A 22,903-nucleotide genomic window follows, 5' to 3' on the forward strand; every position below is an offset into this window, starting at 1 on the left:
TTTCTTGTGTTTTATTTATATATATTTGGCAGCAAAATTGTGTTTGTTTAAAAAAAAAATCTAGACTGTGAACACACTTTACTGCTTCAGCTGAAGAACCCCAAGCTAAATAAAAAGAGCAATATGAAAAGCAGCATACTGGTTACTTTAAAAAATAACATAAGTAGCATCAAATTCAACAGTGTAGGAAGACAATCAGCCCCCTTTTCAGAAATCACAATTCCTTCAAATAAAGAATGTGAACCATCTGCCATATTGAATTGATATTTATTTCAGGACATGCCATGTCAAAATAAAAGAAAAGAGTCAATCCTTGCTTTTAACAATAATATGTATTATAAAAGCACTTTACAACTCCATCCCATCTTTGAGTATAAGTTACAGGGTATGTGGGCTAATGATTATCTGAAAGTATTTCTCTATTCAGATCCATAATCCAAGTGCTCTCCAAGTATTACAAGGTGAGAGTAAGTGAGAGGAGGAAGAAGAGGAGAGGGGAGTCAGGTTTTCCCAGTTAAGGATTGTGTTGCAATGAGGAGGTGAGGAAGTGTGAAGTTACTTTTGTTGTCTTTTCATCGTTACACTGTGTTAAGTAATGCTTACAACATAAACTCAGCAGGCTTCTTCTGAGCTAGAACTCACAATGTTTTCCCTGCAAACAATGTATTTACAAATGTGTTTATTAACTTACACAGCAATCTCACAATAACTAGTAAAGATTAAAAGGGTGCACTCCTAGTATAATTGTTTGCAACGCTTCAAGGGAAATACATATTGCCATGGTGATGAAGCTCTAAATACTCAACAAAACACCTAAAAATTTAAAGTTAAAAAAAAGGCAAAGAAATAAATATCACCAAAGGAAAGATTAATTGTAGCTTAAATACAAAACTAAATTGCTAGTTAACTTATTTATATAGATCTAATAAAAAGCAAAAACAGCTTGAAAGACCCAACATTTTAAAAATGCTAAAAAATAAGGCATAAATCTGCATTATAGTCATGTTTATTTCCATTCTCTCCTTTCCCTCTTAATGCATGCTTTCTCTGATCTGCCTCTAGGGGCTTGCAAGGAAATTATTTCCATATTCAAATTTGACCTCAGATGTCCAGAGCAGAGGGGTATTTGCTAGTCTGCGAGGGTTCTTTTGTTGGTAAACTTTAGATATCATTATTTCTACTAGATACAGTAGTTTTCCTCATGTCATCAAATTGTATTTTTCTGCTGATTCTTAAAGGAAACTGATTTTTACAATGCCTTGTCTTCATAGCATTTTTTTTTTTTTTTTATAGAAAAGAAACCCAAGTGAATCTATTGCTTTAAAAAGTGTTGATTTTTTTTAAAGACACTATTTTGACAATTCAAAAATTTGGGGAGAACCGTTTGAACTTTTTAAAATTCTCCATGATGAAATAAATATTGAAAAACAGTTCTGACATATTTGACTACTCTTCTGTCCCAGAGTCTAGTAAAAGCTCATGTGAAAGGGTCACTTGCTCTGGTCAGAAATATGTTTTATGCTCCTTTACCTGTAAGCACTCAGTAAATTCATTATGACTCACTTTGAAGACACAACAGAACCCTTTCCTCATTCAAACACTGCCCATCATGACAGCAACAGCTGAGTTCTGACCTCAAAGAAGGTCTAAGTAGTTTATATCAGTGCTGGGAAATAATTTTGGACACTGTGGCTCATGGCCTGGAGCAAAAGGTATCTGTAAAACTAAGGATAATTCCAAAGGGCCTGTCAGACTGCTGTTTGCCACCTCTTGTTTGTTTGGGGAGGGTATGAACAAGGAAAGGAGAAGAGGCAAGAAAAGCTGGGAGACAGAAAAAAGGTAGGCAAATGCAGCTGTGAACACACTGCTCCTTAACAAGCCACATTCACACTGCTGAGATTTTCATCATTTTAAAGTACATTATCATAACATTAAAAAGGGAAAAAATGTTAAGAAAATGTATCTAATCCTCAAAGTTATCACGAATATGCTGAATTGTTTGGCTTTTAAAAAATATAAATAATGAAGACACTGACTTTTTTGTGCTTGTGAAGCTAATAGATCATCTCCACGAAACAGGCAGCAATGATGAATTGCAATACGTTATTACTGAAGGGAAAAGGTTCAAGCCAATATTCACACTGCAGTCAATGAAAGAATATGGGGGCCAAAGCAGTGAGCTTCTGCAGAAGGGTTGAAGATGCCAGGGGAAGATTAGCAGGAACAGCCTCCTTCACTGACTGGTTGCTCCTGAGGCTTTTCCAGTTTTATGTCAATCACTGAAATGAAAGTTAAGGAGTCATATACAGGAAAGTACAGTTCTAACTCGGCTGAACTATGACATCTCTGGCAAGCTCCTTATATTTGACTTCAGAAACTATTCAATCATTACTTTCTAGATATATGTATCTTTTATATGTAATAAGACTCAATGAAATATGAGTCCTATTCACGGCAATCTAAGAAAATTATTCTATATGAACAAGAAAACTATATGAAGATGAAATTCCTTAAAGAATTATATATAGTAAGAATAATTCAAAATAATTCAAATGAGGGGAAAATTTTATAGTGTTACTCCAACTCAGCAGAATTTATATTAAAACATTTGGAAATGAGAATCATAGTGTCACGAAGTCTTCAGCTCAATAAACCTGTCTTCATGTGAAAACATCCAATCAAAACTCCTAGAAATAAATGATCGTTAGATGTGTTTTGCTATGTTTTGTCTCTAAAGTAAGTGGCTATAATACAGCTCCATTCCAAGTTATTTCTTATGCCAAGTCTGGAAAAACCCAGAGTCAAAGGGATTTAAAATGCAACATCATGAGACTGGGAGTCTTCAGTTTTTTTATTATTAAAAAGCAAGTGAGGAAGCCTGGAGCTACATTTCAGCAGTTAAGGATGCTTGCTGCTCTTCAGAGGATCTGAGTTTAGTTCTGAGCACTCACACTGGGTGCCTTACAACTATCTGTAACTCCAGTTTCAAGGGATCTGATGACTCTTCTGGCTTTTGTTGGCATTTAAGCAATTTCAAAACAAACAAACAAACAAACAAAAACCCAAACAAACAAACAAGCAAGAGGGATGGAGTTGCAGCTCAGTTGGCAGAATGCCTGCTCTGCAGTCAGGAAATCCTGGTAAAACCCATAGTACCACATGAAAATATAGTTAGCTAATATATGCCTATAATCTTTATATTTCTAACGTTGAAGGGTTAGAAGTTAGGGGCTGAAATCAAGACTGTCTCAAGACAAAAAACCAAAACAAAACCAAAAACCAAAAACCCAAACCATCCCCCCAAACAAAACAACAACAAATCCATGAAAACAAACTAAATAAACTCTACCCCACCACATCCCTACAGAACAGAAAAAAGGAGCAAGTGCACAAGCAACAAAACCTGAATTACAGTAAGAAGTCAAATACATCTGGATAACCAGGCCTAATTAGCTACAGAAATCTTCGGAGGTTTTGTGCACCTAAGAAACCAATTTCTACATTCAAGGTAATAGTCAACCAATTGTAACAGTTAATCTCAATTGGCAACTTAACCAAATTCTTTTTTTTTTTTTTTTAAAGATTATCTGCACACCAGAAGAGGGCACCAGATCTCATAACGGATGGTTGTAGATGCTGGGAATTGAACTCAGGACCTCTGGAAGAGCAGTCGGTGCTCTTAACCTCTGAGCCATCTCTCCAGCGCCCCCCCACCCCCAATTCTTAATATCCAGGAGATAAATGTCTGAGTGTCTGAGAAGTTTCCAGAGAGGTGTGAGGTGTAAAGACCCACACTGGATATGGATGACATCATTTCACAGGTTGGGGTCCTGGGCTAAATAAAAAGGAGAAAGAGAGCAGAATACCAGCACTGCCCTCTGCTTCCTGACCGCAGACCATGGCCAATTACCTCCCAATCTCGAGTGATTTTGTTGCTGTATCTGCCCCACAGGATCAGCAGGCAGTGTCTTAACAGTAAGTGAGGCAAACAAATCCTCCATCCTTACCTGCTTTTGTCAGGTGGTTTGTCTCAGCAACAAGCAAATAACAAACCTCTCAAGTATGGCTCCAAAGAGTAGTAGTAGTAGTAAAAAAAAAAAAAAAAAAAAAAAAGTCTTTTTTTGAGAAAGAGGCTCTCTACATAGACCTGGTTGTCCTGGATTTACCGTGTGGACCAGGATGGCATCGAACTCACAGAGACCTGTCTGCCTCTGCTTCCCAAGTGCTGGGGCTAAAGGCATGTACCTCCACACCTGGCTAGACAGTAAACTTTCCTTAAAAACAAAAAGGATACTGTCTTCTCTGCTTCTGTCCTGTGTGCTTTCCATTCCAGGTAAAGCTGCAGCAACACGTCGGAAAAGCTGTGAGAAGAGAAGGTATTAAGATGATGACCATGATTGGCAAGCAAAGGACATAGCTTTTAGGTTACTCCTCACATAGATGACTGCATCAAGAAGGCAATTAAGACCTTCAAGATAACTGATAGTAAGGATTTATTACTGTCATCTTACAGCTACTATACAGTGATAAAAAAAATCATATATACATACATACATACATATCTCCAACATTAGCACACCAAAATGTAAACTGTTTAATAGATCTGACACAATACATAGTAACACAGTAACAGGACAAGAGGAACCATGTGCTCCGGACATACACCAGATCTGCAGAACCAGGAGAGGTCATAGTAAATGTAGGGATGTGAAGGAACTATTTTATTCCCATCTCATTTTTTTTTTTTTTTTTTTTTTGAGACAGGGTTTCTCTGTGTATAACAGCTATGGCTGTCCTTGAACTCGAACTCACTCCTCTGCCTGCCTCTGCTTCCTGAAAGCTGGGATTACAGGTGTGTACCACCACTGCCCAGCACCATCCCAATTTTTACCCCCAACCCCAAATTGATCTAATATGTAATCCTTATCCTTACCCACCCCATGTCTCTCCCAATCTTACTAACTAATCTCCTAATCTTACTAAAATTGAAGCCTACTCTGATGAACTACCTGTGGTTGTTTATCCTCAACTATAAACTGGATAGTATGACTTCTGCACAGTGGTGTAATCAAACAGCTATAGTTTCTCTCTCCAAGTCAATATCCTAACTCAGGGGACAACAAGGCACTTATACCAGGCATCCTGAGCTTATGGACCACATATTAAATTTTAGCATATCCAAGTCCCATATGAATATTACAAATACTTCAACTGAAAGAATACAGAAAACAAACAAACCCATTTGTAAAACCCCTAATGCAATAAAACAAAAACCCAGATACAGATAACATAACTCTTCCAAAAAATTACTAACCCTCCAATAATGGCATCTAGTGAAATCAGATGAAATCCCAGAGAACTCAATGTAAGACCTATGTTCAACATGCAAACAGCTGGACAAAATAGTTAAGGTGATAGATGCTATAAAAGAGGGATTCAACAAAAACAAATACTGAAGAAAAACCAATCTGAAATGCTAGAAAAGTATAGTAAAAGTCAAATAAAAAGCTTCATGGAAAGTCTCAGTAATAGAATGGATCAAGGAAAGAGAGAGGACAGAATATCTGAGCTTGAAGAAAACAGCAATAGAAACCCTAGAGTGCACACAAACTCATGGAGATCAAACAATACAACCAAACAATGAATGGGTCCTTGAATTATTCAAACAATAATTAAAAAACATTCCTAGAATTAAATGAAAATGAAAACACAACAAACCCTTGAGATACAATGAATGCAGTTCTAAGAAGGAAGTTTATAGCTCTAAATGCCTACATTAGGAAAATCACCTTAACGATCCAGAAAAAAAAACAAAAACAAAAAAAAACCAAACAAACAAGAAGCCAAACTGAATCAGTAGAAGGAAAGAAATCACTATGATCAGGAATTAACAACAAAGGATACAAAGAATCAACAAAACAAAGAGTTGGTTTTTTGAAAAGATAAATAAGATAATCCTTTAGTCAAACTGACCAACAAAAAGACCCCCATTCATAAAATTAGAGATGAAAAGGGAGGGCTGAAGAGATGGCTCAGAGGTTAAGGGCATTGACTGATCTTCCAGAGGACCAGAGTTCAATTCTTAGCAACCCATGGTGGCTCATAATCTTTAATGAGATCTGGTACCCTCTTCTGGCATGCAGGGATACATGCAGACAGAACACTGTGTACATAACAAATAAACAAATCTATTTATTGCCGGGTGTTGGTGGCACACATCTTTAATCCCAGCACTCGGGAGGCAGAGGCAGGCGGATCTCTGTGAGTTTGAAGTCAGCCTGGTCTACAGATTGAGTTCTAGGACAGGCTCCAAAGCAATACAGAGAAACCTTGTCTCGAAAAATCACACACACACACACACAAAAAACCCCAAAAAAACAAAACAACAACAACAACAAAAAAACAGAGAGACAGATAAAAAGGGAGTTCTTACAACAAATGCCAATGAAACTAAAAAAACATATATTCCACTACAGTGGACCAGCTAAAAAAAAAATGAATAAACTTCTAGAGGCATATGATCTACCAAAATTAAACCAAAATGAGATAATTTAAATAGATCCAGAACAAGCAATGAGCCTGAAGCAGTAATTAAAAATCTCCCAACTAGGCTGCCTAAAACTTATTCCAAAAACAGCTGGCATCACAATGTAGATGGAGAAAATCTTATTGGACTCCATTCCTAGAAGAGCTATAAGCAATTAACAATTTCTGAGAAAGGGAGAATTAGTCTTCCCCAGAGATGAGCCCCCTAATAAGTTATCCAGTACCAGATAGTCAGCCCTAGAAACTTTTGTGCTTGCAACACCGAATGGACTCAGTAAACTGTATTTATATATTTAGTTGTTTATTTGTGTGATCGTTAGAATGAGAATGGCCCCATAGGCTCATATGTCTGAATGCTCTGCAGTTGGTGGAACTGTTTGGGAAGAAATGTTTCAAAAGCCCAGCCATTCCCAATTAGCTATCTCTTTCTCTCTCTCTGCCTTCAGTTCAAGGATCAGATGTAAGTAAGTGTTCAGCTACTGCTCTGGTACCATGCCTGCCTTCCAGTCCCGCCCCCCACCTCCCCATAATCGCCATGGACTCACCCTCTGAAACTGTAAGCAAGCCCCCCAATTAGATGCTTTCTTTTTTTCCCAAAACAGGGTTTCTCAGTGTAGCCTTGGCTGTCCTGGAACTCACAGAGATCCTCCCGCCTCTACCTACTGAGGCCTGGGATTAAAGGTGTGCGCCACCACACATAGATTACTAATTCAGCTCTGAGTCTTGTTCACAAAATCTTTCTGCAGTGGACAGTGGCTAATATAGAGACTAATAACTGGTCAAACTGCTGAAAATAAGCATGTGAGTGCTCACTAACTCACCTCCACCCCCAAGGCACTGTGAACATCTCAGAAAAGGGTTTGAAGGAATTTAAGTGTTGAAAAATGGGAGGAATGCTGTGAAATGGTGCCTTCTTGATATGATATGGACTCTGCATTCATTAACATCAGCTGTGGTTACCTAGACTTGCACAAGTACAAGCCAGTCAACATCTCAGCATGGGTTGGGGAGGAGCTAACAAGGCCCTACTCTTAGCTGAGAAGCTATTTTCACTGACAGTTGTTGGGGACAGAAATCCACCCCCCCACCCCAACTTTGGGGATGTAGCCATGGGTACATTGTCATGCCTCTGCCTCCAGAGTGCCGGGATTAAAGGCATGCACCACCACTGCCCAGCTTCCTTTTGTAAAATTTAAGTACCATCAATTTATAAAAAATGAAGTAATAAGAATGTACTTTTACAGCAGTCAAATAGTAGTTTTCATGTGTAAGTCTTGACTACCAAATTCTGAAATAAGGAAAGTCTACATTTAAGACAATGAAGCAGGGATGTAGTAAGACTTCGGAAGTTCAGAACTTTATACTCAGAAATATTGCAATCACAATGAATTTGTTATCCTGTGTAAAATCTGAACAGTTTTGTAAATACTTTTTTTTTCTTTTTTTTACAAAAAAGGGAACGTGCTGCGCGAATTCATTTTGCCAACAGTTTTGGGGAAACCAGTCTTGGGGCGTGATTTCTATGTGTGGATGTGATCTCTTAGAAAGGGGGTCTCTGGCTCTCTTGTGTTCCATTGACCCCAGGACAGAACAGAAGACCCCAGTGGCTCTCTATCTTACTGTTATTTGTAAGTGTTCCCCAATAAATAGCTGATATCCTTTTACTTGGTCTCTCATGGACTCACTCACCATCACCTGCATTACTTTTTTCTCACTCTATGAATTCTAGTTGCTGTTGCTAAATGAAATAAAACTTTGCACTAAACATTAGCTTACTCACAATTATTTCACATTTTCTTAATTTAGGAACAAACATTTCACACTCAAAGAAAACTTACCTGCTTTACATTGTATCCTGCTTTTGCACTGGTTTCAATAAACATAACGTTCAGCTCTTTGGCTTTCCTTTCTCCCTCCTCAATTGACACTTGCCTATAGAAAAAAAAAGTAATGACAAATTCTTATTTTATTTATTTGGGTTGTTTTTGAGGCAGAGTTTTCCTGTGTAGTCCTGTTTGTCCTGAACTCCCTCTGTATACTAGGTTGGTCTAAAACTCGAACTCCTCTACCTCCCAAGTGCTAGGATCAAAGGTGTATGCCACCAGACCTGGCAACAATTTTTTTTTTTTGAAAGATGAAATCCTAAGATTATAAACAAAGATTCTATTGGTGTTGGTTATATAAACAACTGTTATATTGTTAGTAACTGTTTGTAGCATTTAAGAGCTGTACATTACATGTCTGTGTTTGTGTGTATATTTATATCCGCCTCCCATACTGGGAATTGAACTTAAGTCTTAAACATGTTAGGCAAGAGCTCTACCAACGAGCATATACAGCTTAAGAACTTTTCTTTCTTTCTTTTTAAACTAAATTTCATGTCTATTTACCACATGCATAATTAGTACCTATGGACAATTTCAAAAGAGGGCATTGGAGCCCTTGGAGCTATAGCTACAGATGGTTGTGAGTATCATGTGGGTTCTGGGAATTGAACAGCCAGTACTATTCTGGAAAGAGCATCCAGTACTCCTAACCTCTTAATGACTTAAAAAAGAAAAAAAAAAAAAAGACAGTGTCAGGCCAGGTGTGTCGATGCACGCCTTTAATTCCAGCACTCAGGATTGAAGCAAAGGCAGGGAGATCTCTGAGTTTGAGAGCAGCCTGGACTACAGAGTGAGTTACAGGACAGCCAGGACCATTGCATAGAGAATCCCTGTTTTGAAAAACCAAAGAGTAAGCATCCCATCCCCCCACCCCCTTCACAGCTGTCTCTAACTCCAAGGAGTATGATGCCATCTTTTGGTCTCGGTGGGCACCTGAACACATGCAGTGCATATACAGACAAGCAGGTACACACACAAATAAAAATAAAAAATACTAAAAACATTAAACCATATGAATTTAGCCTTGTAATTTTAAGTTTTACGCAAAAAGTGCATGTCAATTTGCTGTTACAATTTATGTAATAATTTACCAACTGTTAAAAATGTAAACATCTTTTCAAAGCCAATTTTTAGTAAACAAACATGCTGCTTAACATAGAAACCAAGCATTCAGTTATTTCATACCTCTTATCAGCAAGATCTGTTTTATTTCCTACTAACATGATGATAACATCACTTCCTCTTTCTGTTCTGACATCATCAATCCATTTTGTAGTTTGCTGGAATGAGTTAACATCTGGCATTGAGAGTGGACAGAGGGATTAGTGTTACTGAAAATGCCACCCCCAGTGAAGGACAACACTTCCCACAAACACCCTGAAAGAGGGAAGGGAGGACAGCACATTAAGACCCCATTTTTAATGTGCCTACAACGTAACTCCATTTTATCTGATTACAACTGTCAGTGATTTAGATGAATCTGAAGTAGAAAAAAAAATATTCAAAGTTCATTTTAGAGAAAAGCTTTTTTGACAATAACCAAACTATTGTAAAAGTAATACATAATTATAAAAACCAAAAGCTTTCTGACATCTAAACACAGCTACAGCAGATAATATGGTGTTACATTGCCACAATGCTTTTTTTGATCACTTACACTAATACATACCAAACATGACAAAGAAAGCATTTCAAAAGTATGTCAGCCAGAAGTCCCAACACATCCAGAAAATTCATAAAGGCTTTCAACACCACTGTGCTTGCATTGCTTACTTAGTTTGTGATCACTTTAACCAGATTTTTAAAAATCCTTTCTTCTACCTCTATCTGCCTCTTCCTGGGATTAAAGGTATACACCTCAGAGCCTGACTCTTGAATTTGTTTTGTATTAGAGTCTATGTGAAGCAACCTGAAGTTCATTAGTTTGATGTATCAGGTTCACTTCTAACTGAATTCATTCTTTGTAAGTATTAGATCCTAGCTAGAATACTTCAATATGCTTTTTAGCAGCTAAAGTAAGAAATTCCCTAGTGTTTTAACCACATTCGTGGAGTTAGAAGAAAACTACGACAAGCTTTGGTTAAAGTAAACACAAACACTTTAAAGCTACAAAACAGGCCAATGCATTATAATAAACATTAAAAAACAAAAACAACCCCAAGTAGCAACCTAAAGTAAAGCTGCAAGAGAAGAAACACAGCATACAGCACATACCCAAAAAAGTTTAAAAAAAAAAAAAAAAGAAGAAAAATACATCATGGAATATAATCTTCTTATTTTTGCCACTGTAATTATTGTTTGGTAACTATGACTTTTGAGTGAATATACAAAAATTTCTAGTAATATGACTAGCTCAAATCAGCTGCTTAGACATGGTATTTTTACACAAGTCCAAGATGCTGCATAACCTTGTTTTTCCCATAAATTATGGGCTAGTCTATGGAATGATGTTCAACATTGCTTTACATGTGTAATAAAACAATTTATAAAGATAAATTCACCAGAGAGCAGTCACCAATGCTCAGTGGAAATTTTATAGTCACTTAAAGACCAAAAGGCACTCAGGTCTTGAAGAAAATAAAAATACTGTTTTATTTTCCATTTAAATTTTTTCTTGGAGAGAAATGAAAGTGTAATGTGTTAGCAACAAAGAAAACCAGTCACAGAATCCATATACTCAAACAAAAATGACTAACAGAAAAATACACATTGTGTTTCTCTGTTTTTCTCTATGTAAGAGAATGACTGGAAGGGGTAAGCAGAGAAAACTCCAGCTGGCAGAAACTTTTTAAAGCCTCCAAAAAAGCCATGTAGGATCTGCAATACTTGGCAAGAAACTTATACAGATTATCTTTGAAATCTAAGATAAACTAATGAATAATATTCCTTTAATTATAATTATAGGATAGTTTATGGATAAGAGGCTATTATAGAAGCCTTGAAAAAGATTCATAAATAGATCCAAAAGACAATTTCTGAAGATCAAAACCCTGGCACAGAGACATAAAGCATATTGGTACAAACATGGAGGCAAATATTTCTGATTTGGCTAGTCTGTGATACAGTTTGCTATGATAAAACATTTTACATGCCAGTAAGGAAAACAAGCACAAGACAAAACATGCATGCAGCTAAGCTAAAGGTTGAAAGAAGATTAGAAATGCATAATTCCCCCCACTCACTTGTGATATCATAAACAACAACAGCCACAGTGGAGTCACGAATGTAGCTAGGAATCAAGCTCCTGAACCGCTCTTGACCTGCTGTGTCCCATAATTGCAATCGCACCTAACAACAAAATCAGTCAAACAAGCAAGAAAAGTAAGAAAGGTCAACCCATTGCAGTATACCTACTTGTGATATCGTAAACTACTACGGCTGCAGCAGAGTCACGGATGTAACTGGGAATGAGGCTACGGAAACGTTCCTGACCCGCAGTATCCCACAGCTGCAGCCTGATCTGTGGGATGGGAAAAAATAAATAAAACCAAAAAAAAACAAACAACAGAAAAACAAAACAAAAACCCAAAAAAACTAATACTTAAAAAAAAGGGAATGAGTTTTGTAATATGAGTGGTACATAACTCATGTAGAGGTTTAATACAGAAGAATGAAAACATAAAACTCATTTCTGAAAAGTGAGAAATATTATGAAGTTGCTCGTTTTAAAGGTACAATTACTGAAAATGCTTTGTGAAAGATTTCACAGAATCAGAAATAAGGTTTTCCTCATCCCTCCCCATAACTTTGAATCCCAGTATCTTATCTTCCAAATGATAAAACGTAGACTCTTGGGCTGGGCGGTGGTGGTGGTGGTGGTGGTGGTGGTGGTGGTGGTGGTGGTGCACGCCTTTTAAACTCAGCGCTTGAGAGGCAGAGACAGGTGGATCTCTGTAAGTTTGAGGCCAGCCTGGTCTACAGAACGAGTTCCAGGACAGCCTCCAAAGCTACTGAGAAACTCTGTCTCAAAAAGAAAAGAAAAGGGGCTGGAGAGATGGCTCAGGGGTTAAGAGCACTGCCCGTTCTTCCAGAGATCCTGAGTTCAATTCCCAGCAACCACATGGTGGTTCCCAACCATCTGTAATGTAGTCTAGTGCCCTCTTCTGGAGTGCAGGGATACATGCAGTCAGAACACTATACATAATAAATAAATAAATCTTAAAAAAAAAAAAAAGAAAGAAAAGAAGAAAAAGCAGACTGTTGATTTACAAATACTGAGAGAGAATGAAAGCAAATGTTAATGCAAATCTGAAGCTATCAGATGACACAGTAAGTAATGCTTCTCTGAGATCCTCTCTAAAGTTAAAATGTGTATTTCCTGGGTCTGGGACTACTGTGTGTATGTTTCTTCTATACATTTCTGCCCCGAACACTGTGGATAATGGGGGGGGGGGGGGTGTCTGCAATTTTTTTTTAAAGATTCCAAACTCTCAAGTTTTTAAGAAAAGCTGTATTATATACGAAAACATCCAAGAGGAAAAGAAACCCATACTTCAGAAATAAATAAACACTAGAGATAATGCAATATTTTGGGTGCATTAAAGTTATTCACTGTTTAAGCTGGTGATAGGAGTCTCTTCAAGGAGGAGTAGGCCAAAATGTAATTTTTTAAAATAAGAATTGGTGGTATTTATTTATTTATTTATTTATTTATTTATTTATTTATTTATTTATTGTGTATGCAGTGTTCTGCCTGCATGTATGCCTGCATTCCAGTAGAGGGCACCAGATCTCATTGGAGATGGTTGTGAGCCACCTTATGATTACTAGGAATTGCACTCAGGACCTCTGGAAGAGCAGGAAGTGCTCTTAACCTCTGAGCCATCTTTCCAGCCCTAAAATATAATTTTTTTAAGGGAACACTCAACAATAAGGAAGATAAAAATCTGACATATATTTTCCCCGTTCAACCACTCTGTTACATGTTCTTCTCTGACAAAGTCTTTAAGTCCACAAATTATGAAACCTTTCTGAATGATCTGAGTGGTGCTCAAAAGGTCTTTAGCAGCTCTAATTTCTTCATGAAAATTCCATTAATTCTCTTATAAATTAATCTGTTGTCCTCTTTCTTCCTTCCTTCCTTTCTTTCTTTTTGAGACAAGGTTTCTCTGTGTAGCTCTGGCTGTCCTGGAACTTGCTCTGTAGACTAGCCTGGCCTCGAACTCACAGAGATCCACCTGCCTCTGCCCCCCCTTAGTGCTGGTATTAAAGGCATGTGGCCTTTTTTCCTTTTTCTAAATCAAGACAGCAAAATAAGCCTAAGGACATCAGGGTTCTACAAACAAATTTTGACTTTCTTCCTTTGGATGTGAAATGGAAATAAGAAATCAAGAGTGCCAAATCAACTCGGCAATAAATTTTTCTCAAGATCTAATTTTGATGATTTTGCCAAAGCACTTCTGATGGGGACAATTGCTGACTACCCCTGTGATTCTTGTCTTCTAGCCTGGAGTGTTGCAGAAAACTGCACACTGAAAATATTACTCACTGTTCGATCCTCCAAATACATTGTTTTTGATAAGAAGTCAATGCCAATTGTTGCCTATAAAACAAAACAAAAGAGTTAGCAAGAAATAATAGTTTGTTGGCAGCCAACAGTTTAGGATACAAATAGGACATATGAATTTGAAAGAAAAATGGATATATATGTAACCACACTTTAGCCAAGTGAGAAAAGCCAATGTTCCATATACTAAGCACTAGCTCTGTGTTGCAGACTAATTACCTCAGGCCCTTTATGTGATCAATTCTCATCCTCATTCATGAAAGATAACTAATTTTCACATTTTATAGAGAACAAGACAATGGGGATTTTTGTGTGTACCAGAATACTAAAATATCTGAATACAAATCTTAGTCTGAATATCTTAATGTTCCCAAGTCAGAATGGCTATTATCAGACCCAATAGCAATTTTATGAAATATTGTTAATGTAAACATAATCATGCCTAAACTTCCCACATAATTGCTTGTTAGTGTCACAGACAGCCAGAGACCCAGAAGTATGATTCTCAAAGGGACAGGACTCTTCTAATATAAAGTAATGTATTAAAGTAAGGAAAACAAATTTTTCTCTTTGTCATTCAATACTAAGTACCTCCTGCGATCCAAACACAGTGCAAAATTCTGTGTACCTGGTTAAATAATAAAGAATTTTAAAAGGTTTAAAAAAAAAAAAAAAAAAAAAAAAAAAGGTGGGGTAAGGAAGCCTAAAATTACCAACCATCTATAAGTTCACTGCCAGGGGATCCAATGCCCTCTTCTGACCCCATGGGCACAAAGCATGCACATGGTGCATATACATGCACGAACGCAAAAATGAATAAATCTAATTTTAAAAGAAAAAGAGGAAAAAGGAAAAGCAGCTTCGTGCTGGTGTGTCCTTCCTTGCTTCTGATCCACTGACAAGTGAATTGTACTAGTTAGTCTACTATAACCTTCCTGTCATGATGGCCTGAATCCTTTATACATCATAAACTGAAATCAATTCCCAAAAAGGAATCTTAGAAGTCTTGGATGAATTCTCTGTAAGAATATCTAGTATCCCTTCTAATTCCATCTAAGAAAATATTAAAGATAATTTTTCAATAAACTTTGAAAGAAGCAAATGGAGTAAGGCTGGAACTACAGACAAGACTATTTTATACTTCGTGTTTATATAACAATGTATACATCATTGAAAGCAATTTTCTTTTCTTTTCCTTGTTTTTTGTTTGTCCAGGCAGGGTTTCTCTGTGTAGATAGCTCTGGCTGTCCTGGGATGGAACTCAGAGATCTACCTGCCTCCCAACTGCTAGGATTAAAGTCGTGGCCCATAGAGAGCATTTTTGTATCTACGACTGCATGTAAATAAAAGAACCTTATTTTTTTTTTTTTTTTTTTTGAGACAGGATTTCTCTGTGGCTTTGGAGGCTGTCCTGGAACTAGCTCTTGTAGACCAGGCTGGTCTCAAACTCACTGAGATCTGCCTGCCTCTGCATTCCAATAAATGAACTTTTAAAAATACCTTAACCATTCCTTTTAACATTAAGAGACAAATTTAACAAATTGGCAAAAACAAAGTACCTGATAGGTGTTGTCAAAACTGTCATACATGAATCTGGTGATCAAGGATGTCTTTCCAACTGAAATAAAAAGAGAGATTTGCTTAGTGAACATATTAAGTAATTAGGTTCCCAGGTACTGCTCAAAGGGTAACTATATGAATGGAAAGTATATTCAATGGTCTTATTCAATGTTTGCTGACAGGGCTTTCTTAATAATAAATAATGGTCTTTTCACATTAAGGGCACAGGCAAAAAGTATTTAGCTGAAAGTTGAAGAAAATGAAGAAGGGGATGGAATAAAACTATCATGTTGATATTCCAAATTTCCAAAAGCAAAAGCAGGTATTGGACCTAATGGGAGGAAGAAACAAACAAAATGAAACTCATAGCAGCTCATGCTCAATTTTAGCAAATCAAATGTGGTTCATAGGAGTAAAAAGCAGTGAGGGACAAAATAGTCCTGAGATGGGTCATCAGGGCTCTAAGAACCTAGGATTGTCAAAATGGCATGTGAAGGTGTTCTGAAACTCATTTCAATTCAAGCTCAAATCAGTTATGGTCTGGCATATTCTGTTTCACTGGTAGCGAAATTACAAAGATCTACAATTTTAACTTTTGCTATTAGCCCAAGCTGGCCTTAAACTCACTATGTAGCCTGGACTGGCCTCAAATTTGTGGTCATTCTCTTGCCTCAGTCTGTGGCGCACTGGGATTACAAGCATGTGCCACTGTGTCTAACTATAATTCAATTTTGCATTTCAAGTCTTAGGAAAAGCGCCACTTAGACTGAAATAGTGAAGTATTGGAACTTCCTTACTAATGACTGTGTTCTTCAAGAAAAAGAATACATCTAATTACTTTTCTATTTCTTCAGTCACTTCACATAGACTCTAAAACAAATGCTAAGAGCCAGGCTCAGTCCCAGGAAGAGGCAAGTAGATCTATGAGTTCAAGGTCAGCCTAATCTACAAAGTGAGTTCCAGATTAGCCAGGACTACATAGTGAAACCCAATCTCAAAAATCTCAAAGCAATACAACTAAGCAAATGTAATAAATTCTATAAGTTAGAAAGGAGCCAGGTAAATAAACTTCTCTAATATTCCCCAAAAACGTAAATATTGTGGGCAAGGATTAAAAACCACTCAGTCACTGACATTTTAGTATGATTTTTAAATAAGTTTTGTTTTCTTTTAAAGTATTTTTTAGCTTTAACTATGTGTGTATGCACCTACATACACATAAGTATGGGTGCCGACAAAGGTCAGAGATGGCAAATCTATCGGAAACTGGAGTTAATTGTAGTTGTGAACACCCTGAAATGGGTGACTGGAACCAAACTCAGGTCCTCTACAAGAACAGTACATATTCTTAACCTCTGATACATTTTTCCAGCCCCAAGTTTTTATTTCAATACAATTTTTTTTTTTTTTTTTTGGTTTTTCGAGACAGGGTTTCTCTGTGTAGCTTTGGAGCCTATCCTGGCACTCGCTCTGGAGACCAGGCTGGCCTCGAACTCACAGAGATATGCCTCCGAGTGCTGTGGATCAGACTGGCCTCACACTCAAGAGATCCACTTGCCTCTGCTTCCTGAGTGCTGGAATTAAAGGTGTACACCACCACTGCCCAGTTTAAAAAACAAACAAACAAACAAACAAACAAAAAACTACAGGGGAAAAAAAAACACAAAAAAAACAAAACAGGGTTTCTCTATACAGCTTTGGCTGTCCTGGGACTCTCTCTGTAGACCAGGTTGGCCTAGAGCTCTCTGCTTGCCTCTACCTTCTGAGTGTTGGGATTAAAGGTGTGCACCACCATGCCAGGCCAAATAGACTCCTTAACTGCATGTGTAAGATCTCAACATTCAATACAACAGAACACTCTGAGAGAAAAACAAATAAAAATAATCAAGAAAATCCAAATAAATGGAAGGATATATTATATAGTTGGTAGGAAGAATCAATGGGGGCTGAAGAGACAGTTGCCCTTAAAGAGGAGGTTCAATTCCCAGCACCTACATGGTGACTCCAGTTCCAGGGGATCCATTTCCCCCTTCTGGACTCTGTAAGCATCAGTCACAAGTCTGGTGCACAAACATACATGCAGGCAAAACATATGCACACATTAGATGAATGAATGAATGAATGAATAAGGATCAATGTTAAAATGACTCCCCAAATCATGCACAACACAAGCCCAGTTATAACTGCCTTTTGAAAAGACTACCAAATCAATTCTAAAGTTTATTTAAAAATACAAATAATTTAGGTTAAGGCGATCCTGGTATCAGTGAACAACTTCAAAACTGACTATGATAAACTATGATAGTATGATAATGGATACTGGCTTAAAGACAGAAAAACACAACAATGGAACACAACTGTGTCCAGAAATAGATAAAAATCTCAAGGTAGTTGAATAAACACCTCTGCCCCTGAGACCAAAACTATTTCCTCTGACTCACATTCTTCTCCAAAAGGAATAGAGATCAAACTTTTATATTTTCCTCCATCACAGCATCTCCAGAATACTGTTTTAAAAAGCATTTGTAGCTAAAACTATTTCCCAGAAATGAAACACTTTTTTTTTTCTTTTTTGGCCAGGCATGGTGGCACACATCTTTATTCTCAGCACACAGGAGGCAGAGAAAGAGATGGATCTCTTTTGAGTTAGAGGTCAATCTGGTCTACATAGTGAGTTCTAGGATAGCCAGGGCTATGTAGAGAGACCTTGTCTCAGTCCCACACTCTTAACAGTATTTAATTCTTAACTATAGTACTGTTTCACATAACAGATGTTTTTAGTATTATAAACTTTTATTCCTATTCTCACTCTACAGAATTAGTGGGGAAAAATTATTTTCTGCCACTTCTACTTAGGGAAAACCTTTGGTCTGTGTGGGTGGTGCACATCTGTAATCCAAGAACTCAGGAGGAAGAGGATTATTGCAAATTCAAAGCCACCATGGTCTTCATAATAAGGTCTAGGGCTATAGCAAGACCCTGCCCCCGTCCCATGTACACACACACACTCTCTTTGCCCTCAATGAAAATGAACAAATGGGCTAAAGAGAAGCTTAGCAGTAAGGAGCACTTTTGTTCTCACAGAAGATACAGGTTCAGTTCCTAGCACCCACACTGTGGTTCACAACTATCCCTAACTCCAGTTCCAATGGATCCAATAATGCCTTCTTCTGACCTCTGCAGGCAGCAGGCACATATGTGGTGCATATACATCCATACATGCAGGCAGAACACTCACACATATATTTTTTAAACTTTAGAAAAAGAAAATTAGCAAGTAATTTTACAACTAAAAAGTAGACAATCCTGAAATATTCAGAAGTAAAGTAATATACATCTTTGCCCAAGCTTAGCTTGAATAAATTCTTTTCTTTTTCTATTTTGGTTTTTCGAGACAGTGTTTTTCTGTGTAGCTTTCTCTTTGGAAACTCACTCTGTAGACCAGGATGGCCTCAAGCTCACAGAGATCCTTCTGCCTCTGCTTTCCGTGTGCTGGGACTAAAGGCGTGCACCACCATGCCCGGCTAGCTTGAACTTCTTATCCAGTCAGGTAGCTGAAGCCACAGGTGTTTGCCACAGTACTTTGCCTAGTTTTTATTTAGTTTTAATATAATTTTAGAAGAAACAAAACCACAATTGAGTATAGATCTATAGAAAATGGCTTACTGTGTTTTTTGATAGAGGGTGTCTCCTGGCTGTCCTGAACTTGCTATGTAGACCAGGCTGGTCTCCAACTCAGAGATCTGCTGGCCTCTGCCTCCAAAGTATTAAGAAGGCATGTACTACCATGCTCAGCTGTCTTATTTTGTGTTTTAAAGCTTAAGGGTAATTCAGAGTTACTGAAGCAGCATATCTTGGTTTAGTCGATTTCTGTTGCTGTAGAATTGCATCATTCAAATGAGACATCCTTGGATATAATAATGCAATGAGAGTTAGTTGCAGCCAAGCTTTTCTGCTGTGATCCCAACATACTTTTCTCAGCTACTGTTACCACAGAATATAATCTTAACTACTATTATCACAGTATCTTCAATGTGATACACAATAAAAGAACAGAAATTATTCAATTATCTTGGAAGATAATTGGGTGTGTATGTGTTCATTTGTGTGTATGTGTGTTTGTGCACCTGTGTTAAGATGCATATGGAGTACAGAGATCGACTTTTAAGTGTCTTCCTCAACCACTGCCTACCTTATTTTCATTTGTTTAAAGACTATTTATCACAAGTACATGTGTGTTCTAGAGCAAGCAAGTGGAAGGGGGGGGGCGTGGGAGAAAGGAAGTTAGGGGACAACTTTTCAGGAGCCAGTTCTTTCCTTCCATCTTGTTTTTGAGGCAGGGTTTCTCTTGTTATTTCTGCTGTGGCATGTAGGCCAGTTTCCTATCCATCCTTCTTGTGACTACCTCCCACCTGGCAGCAGGAACGGGTAGGGGGAGTGGGGGGGTATTTTCAGTTTCATATCACAACATCTAACTTTTACATACATTCTGGGAATAATTTCAGGCCATCAGATTTTCGTAGCTAGTGCTTTTATCTAAGTCATCTCTCAAGCCCCACCACTTTATTTTTGACACTAGGACTTGCTTTTTACACTACGATGGCTGGCCAGCAAGGCCCTGGAATCCTCCTGTTTACCTTCTCAGTCCTGGGATTATATGGACTTTTTATTTTTTTGTTTTTTATGTTTTTATTTTTTTAATTAAAAAAATTAGATTAGCTCTGCGGTGGTGCATGCCTTTAATCCCAGCACCCAGGAGGCAGAGGCAGGTGGATCTCTGTGAGTTCAAGGCCAGCTTGGCCTCAGAACAAGTTCCAAAGCTACATAGATAAACTCTGTCTCAAACAAACAAATTGATTTATTTTATGCTTTTGGGTGTTTGGACCTCTGGAACTGAAGCTATAGAAGGAGTTACTAGAACTGGAGTTACAGTTGTGGACCTTCATATAGATGCTGGAAACTGAACCAACATCTACCAAAGTAGCAAATGCTCTTAACTGCTGAGCTTTATCTCTTTCAGCTTGTCCCGAGTCCCAGTCCAGTTTATTTTTTTCCCAGTCCAGTTTTTTATATGCATGCTAGAAAATGAACTCAAATCCTCATGTTTGAGCACTTTACCAACTAAACCATCTACTAGCTCCAGAAAAGCATCTGACAAAGTTTCAACATGCAAAAAATAAAGGAAAAATACAAAAGAAAAACAAAAACAAAAACAAAAAAAGTTTCAGCATGCTTTCATGATGAAGTGGTGCACACCTTTAAACCCAGCACTTGGGAAGCAGAGGCAGAGGCAGGTGGATCTCTGTGAGTTTGAGGCCATGCAAGTCTACAGAACAAGTTCCAGGATGGGCTCCAAAGCTACTAAGAAACCCTGTCTCAAAAAACCAAAAAAGATCACATATAACAAACCTAGAGCCAATATTATATTGAATGAGAAAAAAAACAAAAAACAAAAACAAACAAAAAAACAGCATTTCTTCTGAAAATGTGGAACAAGACAAAAATGGAGTTCATTCTGCCTACTCTTAGTCAATGTAGTGCTCTGAGTCTTGCTCTGGCCTCAAGACACAGGCAGAGGCAGATAGATCTCTAAGTTTGTGGCTAGTCTGGAGGCAGATTTCCAGGCCAGCCAGGCTACACAGTAAGGCTGTCTCAAAAACAGACCCTGGGCTGGAGAGATGGCTCATCAATTAAAAGCATATATTTTTCTTCCATAAGACCTGAGTTCAATTCCTAGTGACCATGTCAGATGGCTTATAACTGCCTGTAAGTCTAGCTCCAGGGAGATCCAACTCCAATGGCCTGTGTGGATACCTGTATTCATATACAACACCTCCGACACACAATTAAAAAACAGTAAAAATAAACAGTTAAAAAAAAAAAAAAAGCCAGGTGGTGGTGGCTCATGCCTTTAATCCCAGCACTGGGAGGCAGAGGCAGGTGGATCTCTGTGAGTTCAAGGCTGGCCAGAGCCACACAAAAAAACCCTGTCTTGAAAAACAACAAAAGGGCTGGAGAGATGGCTCAGAGGTTAAGAGCACCCACCGACTGCTCTTCCAGAGGTCCTGAGTTCAATTCCCAGCAACCACATGGTGGCTCACAACCATCCGTTATGAGATCTGGTGCCCTCTTCTGGTGTGCAGATACATATGGAAGCAGAATGTTGTATACATAATAAATAAATAAAATCTTTAAAAAAAAAAAGAAAGAAAAATAACAAAAACAAAAAACCCAGACAAACAAACATACCTTAGTCTTAGGTAGAACAGTAAGAGAAAGAGTATATAAAAGGGATAAAAATAGGAAAGGTAGAAGTTCTTTCACAGATGACAGACTTCTATACTTAAAAGACTCTGGATTCGGTCTGGAGAGGTGGTTGCTCTTCCAGAGGACCCAGGTTCAATTCCCAGCACCCACATGGCAGCTAGCAACTGTTTGTAACTCCAGCTTCAGGGAATGACACCTTCACACCAATGCACATTAAAAAAAATAAAAAATAAAAAGACTCTAACTTCCACCTCACCAGGCAGGACAGGGTTTTCCTGTGGAGCTCCGGCTATTCTGGAACTCACTATGTAGTTCAGGCTGGCCCTAAACTCAGAGATGGGCCTGCCTCTGCCTCTTGAGTGCTGGGATTGAAGGTATCCGCCACTACTGCCTGGCATTACTCTATGGACTCTTACCAGAAAACTATTAAATCTGATAACTTTCAGTAAGTGTAAGATACTAATTAACACACAGATCTGTAGCTTTTCTTCATACCAACAACAAATTTACTGAGAAGGAAACTAGGGAAAATATATTATTTAAATTAAAATTTTTAGGGTGGGGTAGGTTGGGGGAGGGTTGTAGGGGACATGGAAGGATGGGAGGGAGAGGGAAGGGGGATTGATATATAAAATGATTGTTTCTAAATTAAAATTTTAACTTATTTAAATTCATTTAAAAAATTTAAGGAACAACCTTTTCTATTCATTTATTTTTCTGTTTGGGTGCTTTCCCCTAATATTCGTCTGTATAACACTTGCATGCCTGGTACCCAGAGAGGCCAGAAGAGGGTGTTGATCCCCTGTGACTGGAGTTAGATAGCTAGTTGTCAACCACCATGTGGGTAGGTGCTGGGAGCTGAACCCAGGTTCTCTGGAAAGAGCAGTCAGTGCTCTAACTGCTAAACCAGGTTTCCACCACCACTCCACCAAAATTTTAAGTATCTAGTAATAAACCTAAGCAAGAAAGTGAAAGACCATTAATGAAAACTTCATGACCCTAAAAAAAGGGAACTGGAGACACTAGACAAATACTTCTACACTCCTAGATTATCAGAATATTGTGAAAATAGATAAATTACCAAAAGCAACCTACAGAACTCAATGCAATTCCAATAAAAATTTCAATGACATTCTGT

The 22,903-nt window shown here is 37.8% G+C and overlaps 1 protein-coding gene across 4 annotated transcripts in view; it reads right to left on the reverse strand.

The window, feature by feature from the left end:
* Positions 1-248: 248 nt before the first annotated feature.
* Rab6a (RAB6A, member RAS oncogene family) overlaps positions 249-22,903 on the reverse strand; it is a 36,793-nt gene continuing 14,138 nt past the window's right edge. For 2 of the 4 annotated variants that reach the window (XM_027407797.2, XM_035442354.1), the window contains 7 exons: positions 15,498-15,556; positions 13,921-13,974; positions 11,787-11,892; positions 9,618-9,729; positions 8,385-8,478; positions 4,295-4,361; positions 249-2,279 (listed from right to left, as the gene is read on the reverse strand). In XM_027407797.2, the coding sequence (XP_027263598.1) occupies positions 2,215-2,279; positions 4,295-4,361; positions 8,385-8,478; positions 9,618-9,729; positions 11,787-11,892; positions 13,921-13,974; positions 15,498-15,556 (557 nt within the window). In that variant the 3' untranslated portion in view covers positions 249-2,214. Of the gene's footprint in view, positions 2,280-4,294; positions 4,362-8,384; positions 8,479-9,617; positions 9,730-11,614; positions 11,721-11,786; positions 11,893-13,920; positions 13,975-15,497; positions 15,557-22,903 lie in introns of all 4 variants that reach the window. The other 2 variants (XM_027407795.2, XM_035442353.1) reach the window with 1 other exon arrangement.

The sequence above is a fragment of the Cricetulus griseus genome, chromosome 3 (genome assembly GCF_003668045.3).
Source record: "Cricetulus griseus strain 17A/GY chromosome 3, alternate assembly CriGri-PICRH-1.0, whole genome shotgun sequence".
NCBI classification, from domain to species: domain Eukaryota; kingdom Metazoa; phylum Chordata; class Mammalia; order Rodentia; family Cricetidae; genus Cricetulus; species Cricetulus griseus.